This window comes from Lipomyces doorenjongii, assembly GCF_038497915.1.
Source record: "Lipomyces doorenjongii strain NRRL Y-27504 unplaced genomic scaffold V1508scaffold_42, whole genome shotgun sequence".
NCBI classification, from domain to species: domain Eukaryota; kingdom Fungi; phylum Ascomycota; class Lipomycetes; order Lipomycetales; family Lipomycetaceae; genus Lipomyces; species Lipomyces doorenjongii.
The window spans coordinates 513-20948 of NW_027118109.1; the positions used below are offsets into that span (position 1 = coordinate 513).

General features: G+C 49.1%; 10 protein-coding genes across 10 annotated transcripts; 4 read left to right on the forward strand and 6 right to left on the reverse strand.

The window, feature by feature from the left end:
- Positions 1-200: 200 nt before the first annotated feature.
- Positions 201-2093, reverse strand: V1508DRAFT_421149 (uncharacterized protein). Its single transcript, XM_066940845.1, has one exon. The coding sequence runs from the start codon at positions 1792-1794 to the stop codon at positions 535-537; it is 1260 nt and encodes a 419-aa protein (XP_066794564.1). The 5' UTR covers positions 1795-2093; the 3' UTR covers positions 201-534.
- Positions 2094-3534: 1441 nt separating this feature from the next.
- V1508DRAFT_357458 (phosphofructokinase-domain-containing protein) lies at positions 3535-5851 on the reverse strand (the record flags this gene model as incomplete). Its single annotated transcript, XM_066937029.1, has 3 exons — positions 3535-3931; positions 3986-5142; positions 5189-5851. 3 exons carry the CDS (start codon positions 5849-5851, stop codon positions 3535-3537), a joined length of 2217 nt encoding a protein of 738 aa, XP_066794565.1.
- A 1094-nt stretch (positions 5852-6945) lies between these two features.
- Positions 6946-7855, reverse strand: V1508DRAFT_421153 (cytidine deaminase-like protein). Its single transcript, XM_066940846.1, has 5 exons — positions 7786-7855; positions 7626-7730; positions 7368-7576; positions 7212-7309; positions 6946-7162 (listed from the first exon to the last, which is right to left on the reverse strand). The coding sequence occupies exons 1-5, from the start codon at positions 7831-7833 to the stop codon at positions 6996-6998; spliced, it is 627 nt and encodes a 208-aa protein (XP_066794566.1). The 5' UTR covers positions 7834-7855; the 3' UTR covers positions 6946-6995.
- A 130-nt stretch (positions 7856-7985) lies between these two features.
- V1508DRAFT_373379 (amidase signature domain-containing protein) lies at positions 7986-9763 on the forward strand. Its single transcript, XM_066937534.1, has 4 exons — positions 7986-8274; positions 8330-8429; positions 8480-9217; positions 9269-9763. The coding sequence occupies exons 1-4, from the start codon at positions 8022-8024 to the stop codon at positions 9639-9641; spliced, it is 1464 nt and encodes a 487-aa protein (XP_066794567.1). The 5' UTR covers positions 7986-8021; the 3' UTR covers positions 9642-9763.
- On the reverse strand, positions 9583-11287 carry V1508DRAFT_197195 (uncharacterized protein). The gene is made up of 2 exons (XM_066936182.1): positions 10790-11287; positions 9583-10712 (listed from the first exon to the last, which is right to left on the reverse strand). Exons 1-2 carry the CDS (start codon positions 10960-10962, stop codon positions 9689-9691), a joined length of 1197 nt encoding a protein of 398 aa, XP_066794568.1. The 5' UTR covers positions 10963-11287; the 3' UTR covers positions 9583-9688.
- Positions 11080-12724, forward strand: V1508DRAFT_421162 (tryptophan synthase beta subunit-like PLP-dependent enzyme). Its single transcript, XM_066940847.1, has 4 exons — positions 11080-11245; positions 11316-11500; positions 11553-11687; positions 11736-12724. Exons 1-4 carry the CDS (start codon positions 11215-11217, stop codon positions 12408-12410), a joined length of 1026 nt encoding a protein of 341 aa, XP_066794569.1. The 5' UTR covers positions 11080-11214; the 3' UTR covers positions 12411-12724.
- A 195-nt stretch (positions 12725-12919) lies between these two features.
- Positions 12920-14196, forward strand: V1508DRAFT_373386 (uncharacterized protein). Its single transcript, XM_066937535.1, has 2 exons — positions 12920-13334; positions 13385-14196. The coding sequence occupies exons 1-2, from the start codon at positions 13021-13023 to the stop codon at positions 14040-14042; spliced, it is 972 nt and encodes a 323-aa protein (XP_066794570.1). The 5' UTR covers positions 12920-13020; the 3' UTR covers positions 14043-14196.
- A 67-nt stretch (positions 14197-14263) lies between these two features.
- Positions 14264-15908, reverse strand: V1508DRAFT_197480 (uncharacterized protein). Its single transcript, XM_066936184.1, has 3 exons — positions 15485-15908; positions 15183-15420; positions 14264-15132 (listed from the first exon to the last, which is right to left on the reverse strand). Exons 1-3 carry the CDS (start codon positions 15724-15726, stop codon positions 14485-14487), a joined length of 1128 nt encoding a protein of 375 aa, XP_066794571.1. The 5' UTR covers positions 15727-15908; the 3' UTR covers positions 14264-14484.
- A 406-nt stretch (positions 15909-16314) lies between these two features.
- V1508DRAFT_421169 (DNA-directed RNA polymerase III, subunit Rpc31) lies at positions 16315-17435 on the forward strand. Its single transcript, XM_066940848.1, has 4 exons — positions 16315-16527; positions 16588-16741; positions 16793-16864; positions 16915-17435. The coding sequence occupies exons 1-4, from the start codon at positions 16420-16422 to the stop codon at positions 17274-17276; spliced, it is 696 nt and encodes a 231-aa protein (XP_066794572.1). The 5' UTR covers positions 16315-16419; the 3' UTR covers positions 17277-17435.
- Positions 17416-19970, reverse strand: V1508DRAFT_449609 (P-loop containing nucleoside triphosphate hydrolase protein; the record flags this gene model as incomplete). The annotated part of the gene is made up of 2 exons (XM_066942473.1): positions 17416-19640; positions 19691-19970. The coding sequence occupies 2 exons, from the start codon at positions 19968-19970 to the stop codon at positions 17416-17418; spliced, it is 2505 nt and encodes an 834-aa protein (XP_066794573.1).
- Between the last annotated feature and the right edge of the window lie 466 nt (positions 19971-20436).

Below are 20436 nucleotides of genomic sequence, written 5' to 3' on the forward strand. Positions count from 1 at the left end.
GTGGACGGTAGTGTTTCCGTAAGATAGTCCAAGAAGCACAGGCCTATATCAGCCATTGCCTAGATGGCGAAGAAATTACGTTTGCTGTAGCTTATAAGGGACATTGGGCTTTGTAGTTGGTGAGGCAACAGAGCGCGTTTAGGAGAATAATTCGGATGAAAATAGCAAATGTTGGGAAGTCCAACAATTCTAGATGATATATCGGGACCATCATTCTTCAGCCGCCGCTGCCCACCCAGTCGGCTACCGTTGCGACTTCGTTACGCGTTGACAATAAGATTATTACCAAACTGCCAATTAAATATTACTAAACTTACGGCCATGTTGACAAAAACGGCAAACGACACAAACAACGCACGGTCACCATATCAGATTCATCAAAGCAAACTAAAAGTTGACAAAACGCCCAAACTAAAATGCCAATCCGCATTTTACATCCCGCGGAGAACAAGATGTCCTGTCTCATGAAAGTCTAGAAACCAATCTAACCCATTCTATTCATACATCTCGTGAACATCATTACATTGACGTTATTTACTCGTCATCGGGATTGAGGATTTTAAGTACACGTCGGGAATAATCGTACTCATCGCGCAGACTACCGCGGGAGTAGTTGTCGTGATACTGCACGTACATCGTCCCCGGGTCGATCCGCTGGTCGACCTGAAATCTGTCACTCCCAGGCGGCGGCGCCGAGTATGCACCCCCATAACCAGCGGCCGCGACTGCACTTGGTTGTTTTTCAGAGTCGAGCATCGTGGCTCCTGCTCCAGTGGTGGCTGCGGATCGGTGACGGCCGTTACTGGACAAACCGAATTTCGCTAGCGGTAGGTCGTTCATTGGCGGTGTGTGCGGCGCTTTGTCCGCCGCGGGCTCGTCGTCATCGTAATGTCGACGGCGACGACGGATGAGGAAGACAAGTACAAGTAGAAGGAGTAATGCGACGATGCCGACAGCGACAAAAGTGCCCGCGACTTTGCCTTTGTTGTCCCAGAATGAGGAAGATGAGTGGGAAGTGGACTGAGTGGTGCCAGTCGTTGAGGATCCGACGTTCGCGGTCGCCAACGAAGACGAGGATGTCGGGGTTGCGGTCGAGACGGTTTGAGTTATGACTAGTGTCTCTGTCCCTCCGGCGACGGTCACAACTGACACGATGAGTGATTGTGTAGTGGTGTCCATCGAACTTGAAGAAATAGTAGACGAGGTAGAAGTTGCCAAATTTGATGTTGCTGAAGTTGATGTTGAGGAGAATGATGATGACGATGTGCTCGATGTCGTCAAACGTGACGAAGTGGAGGTGTACCCGGTGCTCGAGGCCTCGGTCGACGAGGTCGGCGGTTCTGAGCTCGAGGTGGACGAATGGCTGGACGGGACCGTCTTGGTCAAGCTATCGGAGCTGGCGGTCGACGCAACTGACGCGCTCACGGTGCCGCTTGGCCGACTGATAAGGATATACCCGTATAGACCTTCTATGAGATTTCCGCAGGGGTCGGAGGGATAGCCCGGACAGGAGTCGACGGAGCATGAGGACACTGACGTGGTATCGCCGGGGGCCTCGTTGGAGCACCAACATTGGAAGTCCTGCAAGATCGCGAGCGCGTATCCGGACTGACAGGTGCTCATGCATGCGCCGTAGGACTGATATATATCGTAGACAGCCTGATAGCCGGAACCGGTATTTTGCGACGAGCAGAACGTGAACGTGTTTTCTGCGAGTGATGGCGAGGCGAGTAATAGGAGGACCACCAGCCGGCACCACGACCAGGAATCCTGAGGCCGCGATATCCGACGCATTGTTGCGAATATGCTGCCTCACTCTAAATGCAGGAACAGAGGCAGTAGTGACTCTAAATGAGAATATCGCCCAAGTAGAAGAATAGAATAGGATGATTTATGATTATAATTAGAATACGAATAATAATATCAAGACCGCGTGTTTGGTTGCGCGCATTCCAGGCACGAGCCGTGAGCTGTGACGTGAGTTATGTGACTCGTACGGTCGCCTTGTCCAACATATTCCTCGTACGTCTGCGCTCATACCGCTCAGGCTCGCAACGTCCAAGGAACTCAGCGGGCAGTGAATGGCCTCATACTCGCAATCGCAGTACGGGCCAGCATCCTGGACTATTGATATATGACACTTATAATATGTACAGATATTGCTGCAAGGCCGATGTGGCTCATCCACCAAGCTAATCTTAGTCTTAATGCAGTAGCCAGGTCGTACCTCGTCGCGTGCTTCACGTGGTCCTCCCGTTATATTAGCGATAATCATGCAATTAAACCAAAAATGGTGTGACAGCAACAGTAGTATCAGTGCAGTCTTTTGCACAGGCATCATCACGACAAACATGATCGCGAATGCCGAACAGGCAGGTAATCAAAATTTATCGTATCGACACACTCCACTGCGCGAGGCAATCATTGTGCTTTCAGACTAATACTATCTCAATGGAATCAAACCGAGACGATCGCAAAGGATGCCCAAAGAGCTTGTGTTTCAGAAGTCATTTAGTCGGCAACTCCTCCATGTTATAGCATGGAATTAAGGAGATGACAAATTTTAAGGAGCTCTAATGGCGCCTCGCTTACTTAACTTATCTTCCTTAGTTGGAACTTATCACGCCGGCGCCAAAGTATGCACTCTTTCGCCTACTTCCTTGTCCCCAAAGTATACAATTATGCTCTGCATCAGATAATCGTCAATAGAAAGACAAGGAAGGTTACTCATCTACGAGAGGCTCGATGTACAATGCAATATTACCCAGAGCCAAATCAGCCTTGCCATCGTTTGATATCAGGACGCATGGGGCCGGTAAGGGAGGAAGCCTGCTAGTTGTGCGATCGCAACGCTCGGTTCGTCGGCATAGCCTGTGTCAACGTTTGCACCTAATATATTAAAAACTCGTAGCAGACCTAGTCATAAAAAATGCTGTCCCAGCGTCACTTTGGAGGCTGAAAAGCTGGACTTCTGCATCAATAGTAGAGCTTTATATCGTATGCAATGCCATCCGCTTCAAGTCGCTCTACTGTGGCCGCTGCATCGATCGGCGCCAACATCCGATCATCTCGGTGGATGACTGCTCTGTCACGCAAACTTGGTGGATTCGGCTGATTACGACAATTTCTAACCTTTAAAATTCAGAATCCATACAAAGCCAGCATCTAATCAGGTTGTGGCATTGTGTTATATCACTCTAACAAGCTCTTGCCCTCATGGCGACATGTCCTCATCGGTGCCAAATTGTCGACTTCTCAACCAGCTTTAATGAGTACCGCGCCCTTCTTGAAAACGTAAACACCCACGAATCACTCATAAGTTACTAACAAATGAAACAGCATTGCCGGAAATTGGCAGCAAAATCGTAAATTTATGGGCTACAAGGCACACTATTTTCTAAAACATTTAACTTCCCGTGGATACGCAGGAATGCCAAAAATCTCCAAATCATACAAAGCATTTGCAGTTCCTCATGCCTCAAAGCCAGCGCGCTCATCTATCAATAGTTAACGACCCAACAAGTTCTGGATCATCTACACGCTAACAGGTGGTCGGCCCGACAGCGTCTGCGAAACAGTCTTCATCGTTGTCCAAAACGTCTTTCGCGGCCGCCGGTTCTGCAGCTCGGTCTCGTGATCGTACAGGTACTTGACGCCGGTAAACACAACTTTGGCGCCCAAAATACCAATTACGGACGCGGACTCGGGTGCCAGTCCGCGCTTGCCGATGTCGGTTTCTTGGTTATGCTCAATGAATTGCATGCATTTCACGGCCAGTCTGGTTGCCCTTAGTCGGTCCATGGGCGACGGGATGCCGCCCTGCTGGAGGTGGCCAGGGTTGGCCGTGCGGGCGTCAAACCGGTTTTTGGCTTCCTCGCGGATGATATCACCGATCAGTTCTGTCGTGAAGATCTTGGACGCTTTCTCGTTCCTACCTGAATTAGTCGATTATATTCATTCTAAAGTCGATACACACAGCACACACCTCAAAATCAGTTTGCCAGCCCTGTTCTGGCCTTGGTCCTGGGCATAGGACTCACGAAGATGCACAATGTCGTTTTCAAGCGTGCGGAGGCTGATGCCTTCTTCGGGAGTGTACACCGCCAGTGCTCCGACGCATAGACCTGCGTACGTGGCCACGTACCCTGACCTTCCTCCCTGGACCTCGACGACGAAAACACGGCGACGAGTGGCGCTGGCGGATTGCTTAATAACATCGCAGTAGTCCACCAACGCGTTAAGACAAGTGTCGCTCCCAAGCGAGTATTCTGTTCCAGGCACATTATTCGAGATCGTAGCAGGCAGACAGACCATCGGAATTCGGAAGGCAGGATAATTAACCCGCGCTTGCTCGAGCTGGTACAAAGATATAAACGCCTCGAATCCACCGACAATCATCAAGCCGTCGAACGAGTACTTTTGGAAATAGTACGCGACCATGCCAAGGTCAACGTCAGGTAGATTGCGGTTCGTGCCGATTTCAGACCCGCCGCGGATAACCCAATTATCGACGTCGAGCCAATTCAACTCGCGCACAGAGTCGTGCCGAGAGAGACCGGTGAAGCCGTTGTGGATCGCGTACGGAGTGTGGCCTTTCGAAAGGCAATAACATGCGGCCGCGCGTGCGGCGGCGTTCATGCCACCTGCCGGCGCACCGATGTTGACGATGGCAATCTTCAGACGCTTTTCTTCAGGGACTTTGAGCGATTCGTCGTCTATGATCGTCGTCGCCAGGAATGCACGATAATACTCCTCGAACTCGGTGTCGCGTAGCGCCATGGCTTTTTGGAAGTCCTTGTTTTTGATTGCCGTCGCCACGCTTTGAGTGAGTGCGACTGACTCGACGAGAGGCTTGCGGCAGATCTTGTTCTCCGTAATGCCAATCATGGGCGATGGCGTTTCTGGAGTAGATTCGAGCACGGCGTCGACAGCGTCGAATCCCTGCAGAGTCGAGAGCATCCGATCGTAAGCAACAGCGGATCCACCGCGCTGGACGTGACCGAGCGTCGTGATACGTGTGTCGAGACCGAGTTTATTAACAAGCAGCAGTTTTACGTCCTCGGCTGTGACGGGGTTCAACTGGTCATCGATCGCACCTTCGGCGACAATAACAATTGTCTTTCTCTTGCCTTTCTTGCGGTGCTGTTTCTGTTAGTGGGGTGTCTAGGGCAGAAAGGAGGATACATACGGCGTGGACGATGGCGCACATTTCGTCACCCCACGTCTTGGAGTTCGGAGGTTGCTCAGGAATGAAGACATAGTCAGCGCCAGTCGCTATACCAGCCATGAGTGCAAGCCATCCGCAGTGCCGGCCCATGACCTCGACGACGAAGGCACGAGAATGAGAGAGTGCGGTCGCATCAATGAAATCGACCGATTGACAGATTCGAGATAATGAAGAGAAGGCACCGATAGTGGCGTCAGTAGAGGACATGTCGTTGTCGATGGAGCCCACGAGGCCGACAATGGTGAGGTGCTCATGCCCTTGGACCTGCTCTTCCGTGAGCTCCCCAGTCGACACTAGCTCGGCCAGCAAGCCCTGCCACTCAGAACGGAAGAGGTCGGCACCGGTGAGTGAGCCATCACCACCACAGACAATAAGCGCGTCAATGCCGTTGACGATCATGTTCTTCGCGGCCGTAAGTCTGCCCCAGCGCTCGCGAAATGGGGCGCACCGCGCGGTACCGATCAGCGTGCCACCCTCGGACAACCATCCGCGGACGTCTTCCCACCGCATTTGTTTCATCATGCTGCCGCCTTCAATTAGACCTTGGTAACCTTCATAGATGGCGTACGGGGTGCAGCCCTTTGCAATCGCAGCCCGCACGACGGCCCGGACAGCGCCGTTCATGCCCGGAGCATCGCCTCCAGACGTTATGATGCCGATTTTTTTCTTCTTCTCGCCAGCTTGTGCGGATGGAGTAGACTGCGCGGTGCCAGCATCGGAAGTCGCGGCAGTGACCCCGGTACTCGAGGGCGCGATCGAAGGCGCGCGCGATGGCGGCAACTCGGTCGTGAACGGATTCTTCCTCGAGGTGAAGCCGAGGAGGGTACCTAGAGGATCGTGAGCGTAGACTTCGATGAGCGACGTCTCTGACGGAAGGGCCTGGTAGAGGATCTTGTTCTTGTGAAGCATCTGGACGACGGAGTCGATGTAAGGCGTGTAGAGTACGAGCGCAGCATTTTCGCCACGCCAGTCGCGGGCCTTCTTCTCGTAGGTCGACTGCGGAGCAAGATCCGCGGACGGCACATACCGCAGCTTGATGGTGACGCGCTCGCCCTCGGAATCGTTCGAGCCGGCGGAGTGAAGCCACGACTCTCGCACAGAGTCGAAGCAGTGGTCGACGCGAGAAACAACAGGCTGGGTACCGCGATCGTAGACGAGCAGCTCCTTGAAACCGAGGTCGAGGTAGAACGTGAGTGTCTTGCTGAAGGATTGTTCGTCGTTGGCCAGCAGCGACTGGAAAGACACGCCGTGCACGAGGGAGAGCGTGTCAATAGGCGCGACCTCGCCGGCGGACGGCTGGGGCAGATTGTTTGACGGAAGAATGTATGGCGACGACTCCATTGTGGTGTCTAGATCAACCGGTAAGGTCAATACTTGCTTGCAGTAGAGTGAAGCCGAGAGAAAATAAGCGGCGGCGTTGAGGCGTCTTTAGTTTTTGGTTTTGGTTGGGCAGCACTTCGGTTTTTTTGTCTGTGCTTCTGCCAAAACCCCCATCAGGGCCGTTGACGCTAGCTAAAATCAGCAGTATTGCCTTACATGGACTAGCGTGTTAGAGACTCGCAGACTTCGGCTGCGGCGCGGGCCGACTCATCAATTTAGGCGACCATATTACATATAAAAGCTAGTCATCGGCAAGATATCGCCAATTCACTGGTTATACAGTGTTCTACGCGTCTGGACACGACAGGAGCCAGTCGACAATGCATAAGTTTAAACGTATTGAAAGTAAGGTAATCCTATATTCCTACACCGCCTAAAATACACTATATTACATGGAGTCACTATCCTCAGCCTCCGCAGCGGCCGCAGCAAGCTTCTCCAACATCTCTTTCCCGTACAACTTCTCAATTTCTCCTCTCGGAACATATTTACCCAGATCCAGTGGCGAGAAGTCTGTCTTGAGCTCCCGGCTCTTCTTCGTCTTCGGCGTCGGTGCTATCGTCCTTAGTATATCCCATACATATAATACCCTTCCTCGGCTTACCCTTTTCGTTCTCTTGCAGGTAAAATCGCCGTAGCAACATAATTGCCTCTTCTCTGTAAAACCCCGGATACGCCGGAAATGGTCTCTCAACGCCAGGGCTATCTGGTCATTAGCCACCGTGCTGTTATAATCCAAACATGCATATCCACTACATACTCCGAATTCACTCGTAAAACGCTACCGCATCCGCCAAATCGATCATTCGCACACCCGAAATACACCGCCCGGATCTTCAACTGTCGCAGCGCAGACGCACACATCACACACGGTTCGACGGTGACATACAAATCAGTTTCTTCAAATATACTCGCGGGATGGGTTTCCAGTATCTTTTCTATCCCCAAAAACTCGGCGTGTCTCGTTCCCTATGGTGTAATTAGTTCTGCAGGTCGTTTGTCGACGGATTTGACGTACGCATAGTGAGCGATTCGTGTCATTCATGCCCTCTGCTATTACTTTCCCGTCGTGCACGTATACACAGCCCACTGGAACTTCATCAGACTCAAAGGACAAATTCGCCTGATCACTATCAGTACAGCCATTTATGAAATCGCTAGTGATTTCGACCACTGACCATTCGCAAGGCGATTTTCATAAAATCGTGGTGAACCGTTCCCATCATATTCAGAAAATTAATAAACCGTTCGTAGGTTTGTACAATCCAGCAGTATCGTAAATCTGAACATGATTTTGTCAAAAAATTATGGAAGTCAAGGGCCTCGTACTCTCATGCTGCCCCTGAGGAAACATGAAGCCTCGCAAATAGAGGCACAAGCCCGACCTGCGAGCAATATTGTATATAAATTAAATATGTCCATGTTCCAGCATGCTGATATATTACTCAAAGAAGCGAAAACATGCTTGTCTAATATCTCATCTCTCAACCACCGTCTGAACGCACTCATCTCGGTGCGGCCACCTGAATCGGTGTTGACTCGCGTGTCGGAAGTCGCGCTCAAATGCACGGAATCACAGTCGGGACTTGCGGGGAAGCTGTTCGCGTTTAAGGACAATTTCTGTACCATCGATCAGCCTACTACTTGTGCTTCGAAGATGCTGCAAGGTACGTTTCGATGTCGTGCGGTTAAAAGACACTCTGAACTAAGCCAACCTATTAGGATACGTGAGTCCATTTGAGGCGACTGTTATGACGCGATTGTACAAAATTGCTCACGCCATCGACGTTGGACGAGCAAACATGGATGAATTTGCAATGGGGTGAGATTTGCTGACTTGCATTGTCGTCGAATAATCTAACTTTATAGCAGTACGGACAACATTTTCTCTGTATATGGACCACCTCTAAACCCGCTCTACTCGACCCCTCGCTCAGCAGGCGGTTCTTCCGGCGGCAGCGCGTGTGCAGTCGCTGCAGGCATGTGCCACTTTGCGCTAGGCACTGATACCGGTGGCTCAGTCCGTCTACCAGCGGCATATTGCGGCGTGGTGGGATTCAAGCCTTCGTACGGGCTTGTGTCGCGCCATGGCGTGGTCGCGTTCGCGCAGAGTTTAGATACTGTCGGTGTGTTGGCGAGGGATGTGCAGACTGTGCGGGAGGTTTTTAATGTGATATCCGCTTACGATCCGCTGGATCCAACGAGTGTTTCAAATGAGTTACGACGACAACTGCAAACTAACACTGCCCGTCGCAGGCAGGCGAGTAAAGGGAAGTACAAACTTGGCATCCCATTAGAATTCATTGTCGACAGCTGTTCGCCGGACATTACAAATGCATGGGCCGCCGTACTGAAAAAACTCCTCGCGCAGGGCCACGAATTATATGCCGTGTCAATGCCGTCGATCAAGAGCGCCCTGCCGACATATTACATTCTCGGCCCGTCTGAAGCCGCGTCGAATTTATCGAGGTATGATGGTGTCAGATACGGATACCGAGCGAACGTTGACAGAGTGGCCAATGGAGTTTTGTATGGCGTTACACGCAGCGAGGGATTTGGATCCGAGGTCAGGAGGCGAATTTTGCTTGGAAATTATAATCTTTCGTCAGGGTATGTAGTCAGTCATTATGGTCATGATCCGCACTGACGCTGACGGATTAGGGCCTTTAACAATCACTACATCCAGGCGCAAAAAGTGCGTCGAAAATTGCAGCTGAATTTTGATGGAGTGTTTTCTGTGGACCATCCGCTGGAAAAGCCAATCGACAGAGACGACCAGCTGACTGTCGATTTTCTCGTGGCGCCGTGCTCGACAGGCACAGCGCCGCTGCTGTCTGACATTTTGTCACAGAAATCACCACTCGACTCATACGTCAACGACGTGCTCACAGTGCCTGCAAGTCTCGCCGGAATACCAGCTATTAGCATACCATGGCATACGGACGACGGAAAAGTTGTTGGAATTCAAGTCATGGGGCAGTACGGTGACGATGATAGAGTATTAGACGTTTCCGAAACGATCATGAGCTTATAATAGACAGTATCAGCATGAAATTAAAAATTAGAAATTGTATAAAGTGATCACTTATGAACAAGGACCTGCTTCCGTCCTCTTGAACCGTTAATATACTTTCCTACACCATGCTTGAATGCATCCAATCTTTCCTGATCAGACATATCGGCCGTCCAGACTACCTCATCGACAGGCACATCCTTCAACTCGCCTCCTTTCAATAATCCTAAAATCTCATTCACAATCTGCTCCTTCTCATCCGGATGCGAGTCCGACCATCGCGTCAACCAGTACCCATGCAGATGAATATCCTTGAAAATAAACAAACTAACCGGCACGGTTACGGGTTTGCGCGCCATGCCGCCGTAAGTGACCAAGTGTCCGCCAGTACTTAGCTGGCGAGCAATGTTCGTTGTCGATTCACCGCCAGTGCAGTTCAGTCCCAACTTAATCTCTCTGTCACCGATCCACTCTTTAATCGTGTTCCGAAACCCTTTATCCTTAATTTCATCTTCCGTGACGACCTTCGTCGCGCCTAAACTCTCAAGATCACGCTTCAAGTCATCGATATCCTCACGGTCGCGAACGACATTAATACTTCTCAAGCCCCACAACCGGCCCAACTGTATCGCGGCACGTCCAACCCCTGAATTCGCAGCAGTCTGAATGAACCAGTCGCCGTCTTTCATCTCGACAAAGTCCTTCAACATCCTATACGCCGTCGTCGGATTCACACTCGCGGTTGCAGCTTGAACAGCAGTGATGTCAGAACTTGCGAACGGAACTTTCGTCAAGTCGACAATGTTTGCGATCGCATGTGTGCGCCAGGTGCCGAAGAGAGTATGGCGCATGATAGCGCGGTCGCCGGGCTTGAATTGCGTGACAGACTTGCCGACATCAAGGATCTCCACCGCGCCTTCATTGCCGCCGATGGCGAGAGGCGTGGTGGAGGATATCACATCTGTGAGAAAAGGCGGCTTGGTTGGGTAGACTCCTTCGACTTGGTTAATATCCGCGGGATTAATTGGCGACGCGAGGAATTTGACGAGGATGGTGTCATCGGTGACGTCTGGTAATGGGAATGTATGAAGCCTATGACGTCAGCCGAATCCCACTCGGAAAGACATACAGCAAAGCATATTTTCAAAGAAGTTCCGCAAAACACATACTTGAGAACATCTAGTGGCTTGCCGTTGGTTTCGAAAACAATTGCCTTCGCCTCAGCCGAGAAGTCACGACAATTGCCAATCGTTGGGCGCACAGTCGGTACTCTCCCGCTCACAGATCGTGGACAAAACCGGAATGCCGCGCAGTTGAATACTCTCGATGATATCATTATCATTTTGTCGGGTCCAGAATTCCCAGTACGTATATCTATAGCGAGGCCGTGGAATCGAGTGCAGAGTTGTAAAAGGCGATTCGACCAGTCGGGAGATTGTGCGGCTCAGGCCGGTAGTAGAGAGCATCAAACCCACTTGATCGGCTTTCCATCTCAGGGGTACAAACACCAATGCTATTCATCTCTCAGTTCAATTTATATTGCCAGTGGTACTGTCACCCGTAATTCCCATTTATTACACGGAATAGCTGAAGAATGATTGAATCTCGGGATCCTGAGTCTGTCAGTAAGTGTCAAATCCTTACCAGGAAATACAGTTATAGTCTCCCGTTATTGCCAATCGCTAACCTGTTCAGAAGTCGCTGATCTGACTCGTCAAGGCGTAGAATCAGCCTACGCTCTAATCAAATCGAAGGTCAAAAAAACACCAGTCCTAACAAACGAATCGATCTCGACAATTGTGACGGGCTCGGATGATGTACCCACTACGCTCTTTTTTAAGTGCGAGAATTTCCAAAAAGGCGGCGCATTCAAGATTCGTGTACATGACTATCTAATTTGATATTTTGAGCACCTGATACTAACTATGGTAGGGAGCTATGCATGCGTTGGAAAAGTTGCGGCCTGAGGAGTTGGATAATGGAGTTATTACGCATTCATCTGGCAATCATGCGCAAGCACTTGCAATCGCCGCCAAAGCCAAGGGCGTGAAAGCCTACATAGTCATGGTGATTTTCATCTCAGTTTTGACTCTTGGCTTTGACTGACTCTGATAGCCATCAAACTCCGCGCGACCAAAGATCGAAGCAACACAATCCTACGGCGGCCACATAACTTTCTCAGGGCCGACTGCGCCAGAACGGGAGTACGTCACAGAAACGATCCGCAAGAAAACAAGTGCGTGTCTTATACCGCCGTACGATCACCCGAATATCATACTGGGCCAGGGCACGGTGTTGCTGGAGCTAATGGCGCAGACACAAGCGGAGTACGGACACAAGCTGGACGCGGTGATTGTTCCTGTCGGTGGTGGAGGATTGTTGGCTGGATGTGCGCTTGCCGCGCATGGAACTGGTGTCAGGGTATTTGCTGCTGAACCGGCCCTAGCTGATGATTGTTCCCGAGGTATCGAGACTGGCCAGCGGGAGCCCAACGTGACCACGACAACGGTAGCAGATGGACTACGCACACCGGTTGGAGTTATAAATTTTCCTATAATTCAGAAATACGTAGAGAAGGTCTTCACAGTGTCTGAAGAAGAAATACTGTCGGCCATGAGATTAGTCTTGGAGAGAATAAAAATCGTGGTAGAGCCGTCAGCTGCAGTACCATTGGCTGTTGCGCTGTCAGACAGGTGGAAAAAAGAAGGTGTTAAAGGAAGTATAGGTATTGTTTTCAGTGGTGGAAATGTCGACTTGGACAAAATTGCGGACCTACTAAAGAAACCATAAGCATTGAAGTTGTTGTAAATTTGCTATGATAGAGTTTGCTCGACCATTGGTGATGTGAGATTGGGTAAGGGCTATGTTCAAGAGGCGATCTAAATGTTGTCGCTATATCTTTACCATATTGACAAAGATCGGGCCAGTGAGCAAGCGGCTGATAGTGCATTTCTAACCACAGGCAACAATCGCTGTTTGATAGGAAAACTTGGGATTACCCTTTATTTGCGGGCGAAGGAAGTAGCGATATCCTGATGTTTAGTTCCATTTCTCCGTAGAAGCTTCACGATGTATGAATGTAAATACAAAATTATTGCCCCACGACTTAAAATTCGCTGACAAAGTCATAATATTTAGGGATAAAATCATAAAAGCCCCTTCGAAATATGAAAAATTTGTTAAAAAGGAGTAATCTCGATAACGCAGCGTAATAATCATCATGCTGCTACTATCATAGGTACTACACGACAATCGTCAGGGGCTCCTGACTAAGGTTTCGGTTCTTCGGTAATGCATCGAGCGGTTTTCGATCTTCAGCCGTACGTCCAATCATAAGAATTCTCGAATTTACTCTCCACATATATACTGCGCACAACATACAAATTTTCGAAGGTTAACAATGCCATTTTCACTCTCGTCAATTCCGTACTACACATCAAACCCCGTCGCGCTGGTTACCGGCGGTACGAGCGGTATCGGGTCAGTCGCCGTCAGGGAACTCGCTCGTCATGGATTTCGAGTCTACATCACCGCGCGAAATCTAGACAAGGCGGAAAAATTGTTGAAGGAACTGTCTGTTCCTGTCGATAGTGCCGATAGCCCCGATACAACATCAGTGAAATGTGACATTCGGATTCTACAGTGCGATCTCATGGATCTCAAGTCTATTGTCAACGTCGCTGAAGAGTTGAAGGCGCAGGAAACTAAGCTAGAGTGAGTCCCTTTCGTTCTCATTCTTGACTTATACGTCTGACAATAAGTAGTCTTCTGCTTAACAATGCAGGGAGTATGTTCTCTCCATACACGGAATCCAGCGACGGCTACGAAATGACACTCCAGGTCAACTATATCGCGCCATATCTACTGACTCGTCTCCTCCTCCCTATCCTCCTCGCCGCCGACGCGCCTCGCGTAGTCAACCTGTCATCTCTCGTGCACATGTTAGTATCGTCATTCAACTTCTCCGATCCAAACCTCACCAAAGGCATCGATCTGCTTAATAAAGGTACGCGATACGAACAATCCAAGCTCGCGATCATCCTATTTACCAAGCAATTCGCGAAATTGTATCCGAATATCCTATCCGTGGCTGTACATCCAGGTGTGATTATGGACACGTCCCTTGGTCGGCACTTGACCACTAGCACGGATTTCCTTGGCCTCATTAGGTTCAGCTGGTGGCTGGTGTCAAAAGTCATGTCAGTTGTTGGCGGCATATCAGTCGAGGACGGTGCCCTGACGAGCCTGTATTGTGCCTTGGACAAGGACCTCAGAGCGGACAAAGATAACGGAGAGTATTTTGTTCCAATTGCTAAGCGATCTAATCCCAGTTCAATGGCCAACGACCCAGAGCTTGCTGCAAAGCTGTGGACTTGGACTGAAGAGCAGCTTGTTGCCAAAGGATATTTGAAGACAGAGTAGACTTCCGTAGATGCTTGGTTTAGGATTCCTTGACCTGCTTGTTTGGACCGTTGGACACCGTATTGGACAATAGTATTCTTCTCTAAATACGTATAGACTAGCAGAACTATGCTATTTTTGATTATAGATAATAAATATGTAACTTTTCTCCCTGTTCCCACCCGAAACCGAAGTCTCTTCTCACCCGCAATGATAAAATATTTGTCGTAGCACAAAGAAAGTAACAGGAACGTGGCGCATAAAGTAGTACATTTGTTTATAAGATGGAAGAACAAAAAGCGAGACGGGAAACGAAGGCAACAACGGGAATACATTGTACAAAATACATTCAAGCCAACGCAATAAAGCCACTAAGAGCAACACTGATACAAGGGCTAGAAGGCGACGAAAGTGACCCAATAAAAATATAGACAACGAATAAATTAGTATAAAATCATATATATCAGGCACTCGCCTCGACCGCAGGAGCAGCAGCCTCAACGGTATCCTCGTCTGCGGGCTCATCACCATCGACCTCACCATTTTCTTCCTTCTTGGCCTTCTCGATCTGAGAATCAATGGCGACCCTGACGGAGATGGCTCTGCCGTCGAACTCCTTTCCATTCAGCTCAGCAATAGCCTTCTTCTGGGTCGCTTCGTCCGCGAATCGGACGAAGCCAAATCCAAGCGCTCGTGGTGGGCGTGGAGTGACACCTCTCTCGGCCAATCTGGCAAGAACGAAGGCCGGAGTGCGCTTGAGAGCAACATGGGCCCACTCAGGATTATAATCACCGAAGTAATCTTTCAGCTTCTCGGTAGTGCAGGAATAGCTCAAGTTCGCAACAAACACGGTTGTAGTGGACGGAACACCTTCCTTTGGCGGGCCACGCTTGTGGGCTGGTCGGCGTCGTTGCGGTCGCTTTCCTGCAGAGTTCGCTGGTGGGGCATTCTCGTCATTTGACCGCGGTGTCAAATCCGCAGGCGTTTCTGTGCTCTCAACAGCGGTCTCGTCTTCAACGGCCGGAGCGACGACTTCCTTCGGCGTCTCTTCAGCAGCAGTGTCACCTTGTCCCTCGGAAGCAAGTTCGTTTGATTTGGGACTCCGGCGACGCTAATCTTTCATTAGCATGCTATGCATATCTAATTCAACAAGACACATACAGTTCCACCAGTACGGCCACCACGTCCTCTTCTGAATCCGCCACGTGCACCGCGTCGAGATTCTCGTCTCTCAGACGGAGGTTTAGCGAGTTGAATAAATACAGTCCGATCGGTGATAGTCTTTCCATTCAACTCCTCAATAACCTTCGCAGCATCCTCAGGAGATTTGAAATCAACAAAAGCATAACCGGTATTGCGGCTGGCAATAAAGCGATGTGGTGGGACGGTAACATACTCACTAGACAACAAGATCATTAACAAGAATTCTGTTGTACGGTTTTCGAGATCGCATGTGAACATACAGATCGTACAGTCCGAGGAATTCCTTGATCTCGGCCTCCGTAGCTGAGAATGGCAGGTTACCGATATAGATTCGCCGTTTTTCTTTTATCTGGATCGGATCCTCCTTTGGAGCAGCAGCCTCTCCAGTGGCCTCGGAGTCTTCAACTGGCAGCTCATCATCGACAGGGGCGTCCGCGATAGTTGTAGTTTCAAGCTGAGCAGTGGTCTCCTCAACGGGAACAGTTGCAGTGTCGGTAGCCATTTGAACTCTTTGAAATACTTTAACGAGTAGATGAGACCTGATGTCGCCTCTGCGAATGCGGATCAAAGCGAGACGTCTGGCGAGAAAACGAGACTACTTCTGCGACATAGAAACCAAGAAAGTCAGTAACAATGCTCTAATGCAGTTGACGCACAAACTACAAATCCTTGACAATGAATCAGTGATTGACTGGTGGTGAAGTGCGATGGATACAGGTGCGACATGATGTTACAGACGTCATAGTCAACGACAAAGCAAACGCGGTCCAGCTCTAGGGCCGCGTGCACTCGAACCGGCATCCAGTCATCAATGTTCAGTCAATATCAGATCGGCGAACATACCTAACGTAGACTGAGGTAGAATTTGCGTCCGGGGGTGCTAATGGACGAACAGTTGCTGTGGTGATTGCCTGAATATGTATGGGAAGGGGACAAGAGAGACGTTGCTCCTGGGATCAAGCGCGCGATGCGCGAACGAGCGTCATACAAAATGCAATCAACGTAGACTGCAGCACGAGGAATTCCTCAGCATGGCTCTGCGCCGTCACTAACAAAATGACAGTCAGTTTTTCTGAAAGCAGAAGTCGATCAGAAATCAGCTGGACATTTACTCACTATCAACATTTCACGACATTGTGGCAAGACTGGGCTATCTAATTGAAGACGACCACTTCTAACGTGGCACGTTACTAAAATGTCGTTCCGAGGCGGCCGCGGTGGGCGGATGTCTCGCGACTCAGGTCGACCTACACTTTTTGGCACCGACATCAAACCTGAATTCGCTCCTTCTGAATTATATCCGGTATGGATCACTTGTAGGATAGATATTGATGCCGAAAGTCTTACCTGTTTGCTCGTATAGGAATTTGATCTGCCAATACAGGCCAATTTGACCGATTTGGAAAAGCGATCTGTCAGCCAATTCCTACAGTATCAACAAGATGTCCAGGATTCCGCGTTTTACGTGGCCGACAAAAAAAAGAGAGCGGTCGAGTACGAAGGCGGTATAAATGATGGTACAACTTATTTAGTCTCCTTGCTACTGCATTCCGACGCTGACTATTTAGGAATCAAACGTTACTCGGACCGATATCTAAAGAAGCGAAAAGTCGGCAAGTCTGTCGCTGATCACCCGTACAGTATGCTCCCGTTGAATGGTACTTATGAGTGAAGATGCTAATCCGTCTAGTAATTGAATTTTTCCCACAAGAGCTTCACTCAGCCTTGGGTGTGAAGTCGTCAAATGTGTCTGCAAAACCCAAGCGACGGAGGCTTGATCTGGCTCAGTTCCGCGAGTCTCTAGAACAAGATGGCGAAGAAGAGGCGGAGGGTGACGGTGTGAGTACTGCGGCGAGGCCTGATACTGGCGTAGAGAACGACGAAGATGAGGAGAACGAACGCAACGATGAGGACGAGGAAGACGAAGACGAGGAGGAAGAGGAGGATGAATTTGAAGAAGATGAAGACGGTGATTACAATGCGGAAAGGTACTTTGATGATGGTGAAGAAGATTATGATGACGCCGGCGGCGACGATGAGGCAGCATATTAGTTCTTTTGTCGTTTGCATTTTCAGGTGTTACTGGATCGGAAAAAGTGTCACATTTTGTATACAGACTTGTTCGAATAATGGTTCGCTCACTTTTACTATGATACAAAGTTATATCTACATGGCCTAGAAAGGATACTCTCTAATTATAATGATTTTGCCAGATTGATGTGGCTCTCTCTTTTGACGCCCTCTCATAGCGGTCGAATGTCATCAAAAATGACCCTCGGCCCTGCGTCATGGCTCGCAAATACTTCAAGTATCCGACCATTTCACTCAATGGAACCTTAGCTCTGATGAGTCTCTTCTGGGGATCTCGCCGGATATTATGTTTGCTGAGATGCAGTGTAAGATCCGGCGGCGAGTACACTTGATCGGGATCAATGAACTCGTTGTGGGCCTGAGATGATTCTCTCCTAACTTCGTCCTCGAGAGCATACACTCGACCAGATCGAGCTGATGATATATCGGACATGACGCTTCCAATATCTTCTTCATTCACAATAACAGTGACGTCCATGACTGGCTCCATCAAAACTTTCGCTTCTAAAGGAATTGATTCTAAAAATTTCGCAATTGCAAATCTGGTAGCAGGAGTGACGGGAGCAGCCGAATCTTGTTCCAGAGGTAATTCTATGTGGCTGACAATTACCTGCACGGAATGCATAGGCAAGCCGAACCGTTTACCATGGAGCAATCCGGCCATTGCACCAACTCGCAGAGCTACGTAGACATCCTCTGAAGAAACATTCGGGTGAGCAAAAACATATTCCTCATTAAACGTAAGGAAATTATTGTCCCCGAGAGATATGGAGGATTCTAATTGTTTCTTCAAGTCCCGGTAGCTGCAGTCTAAATCTTCTGGTATAGGTCGGAGAACAAGACCAACAGTAGACGATGTCTCGGCACCCTTGTTGACGCCTTTGAATGTGTACGACACAGGCGTATGCAGTGCAAAATTATTCTCGATCGACTCTCTGTATGAAATCTGGATCTTGCCGACATGAGCGTTGACTTTCAACTCTCTGACGAGTCTGTCACTCGCAATCTCGAGATGAAGTTCTCCCATTCCGCTTAAATGTGTCTGACTGGTCTCCTCGTCAACAGAAACTTGCAAGCTAGGATCTTCACGTAATAAAGTCTGAAGTGCAACCTCCATAGGTCGCGTGTCAGACACCGTCTTCGGTTCAACTGCAGCGAAAAAGACAGGCGACGGCACTATGATCGGATTGAGCTGCAAAGACATCATCTCTCTTTTAGGCTTCTTCTTATTGCCGGTCTCCTGATAATCAAACATTATTGTATCGCCAGTACGGATGTCCTTGGTTCCAGATATAACACCAATATGCCCTTCATGAATCGCTTCAATATCGGCGGATGTATCGGCATACATTCTCGAAAGTTTGAGCGCTTTTTCTTCTGTATTGTTCGAAGTATTATAGATTTTGGCTAGACGTCGAAGAGTACCAGAATAGACGCGAATGAAGACCAAAATTTTTCCACTATGATTATCGTGAACCACTTTAAATGCCAACGCGTAGCCAATATCTGTTTCTGCAATGGATAATGCCATCTTTCCGGCCCTGAGGATCGCGGGTGGACGGTCAACAGGCGACGGAAGGTAATCAACTACCGCATCAAGTAATGGTTGAACGCCGATGTTTCGGAAACTGGCTCCACAAAGTACTGGCACGACTAGATTCTGAAGAGTACATTTTCTCAAAGAAGTTTTGATGTCACGAGACGAAATAGCTAAATGGTCATCTTCTACTTCCAGGAATTTCTCTACCATGTCATCATCGAGCTCAGCCAGTGTTTCCACTATAGCAACTCGAGCTTTCTTCGCCTCCTCAAGATCATCGTCTTCCAAGTCCCGAACGATAAACTCCTGTCCATCAGTGCCGGGGAGCCATTCAATGGACTTCATGTCAATAACATCGATAACGCCGCAAAACTTAGCAGTAGTCATGCCGTTCTCTATCACGTTCTTGAACAGAGGAATGTTGATGATACACGTTCGAGCTGATAACTTGCCGACGATTTCGCGGACAGTGCGACCAAATCCGGCACCTTCTCGATCCATCTTGTTAACAAATACTATCCTCGGAATCTTCATTTCGTGAGCTTGCTGCCATACTTTCTCCGTTTGCGCTTCCACGCCCTCGACACCGTCGAGAACGGTTACTGCGCCATCCAACACGCGAATTGACCGAATGACTTCGAACGTAAAATCAGCGTGACCGGGCGTGTCAATTAAATTTATTCGGTGTGCATTCCAGTCAAAAGAGATAGCCGCAGAGGTAATGGTAATGCCGCGATCTCGTTCAGCCGGGAGGAAATCCATGACCGTGTCGCCTTCGTCGACATCTGTCATTGGTTAATCACAGTCACAGCCAACTGAATACAGAATCACGTACTTCCAATTCTCTTCGTGTACCCACTGTAATATAACATTCGCTCCGTTGTGGTCGTTTTTCCGGCATCGATATGAGCTATGATACCAATATTTCGTATCCGGCGTATGTCTGTCTCCGGTGCTGCTTCCCCTTTGACTCTTTTCTGCCCAACAGTATAGCCACGTCTAACTACTAGCGCCAGCCTTACTGATCCCTGTGCCTCAAATGACTGACTGAAAACCGCCCTGCCGACTGGTCTGCAAAGCTCATGGCATGCGAATAACGAAAACCGCGGTCTCATGTTCCTTAGTAATATTCCGGTGTTGACTGCTTGCCAGTTGCCGCCCGACCGTTTAAGAGAGCCTGCTCACTGTGAATCGCAGCATTTAGAACTCACTGTCCCCCCCAGTGATAAGATAATCTCACGTCAAACGCAATCCAGAGGTCGTTACTAGGTCCAACTTCTGGCGAATGCACAGCATTCCGGTGGCACAGAACGGTCGGAAAGAATTCTGTCTAGTCACGTGATCTTTACCCCTGAATTTGCCTATTTTATGCCTAAGCTGATGTAGACAATAATATATAACGTTACACAACTGTGTCATGTGAAACGCAGGATTTCGGAACATCAGCAGCAACTGTTTTCCGTTGGTTGTTCAAGGCAGCAAGGTGGGATTTTTCAATGCAATTTATTTTATACAATTGGCTATCTGCTTAGATACGCTTATTGTCATCATTCCAACACGAGCACAGCATCCCAAATTAAT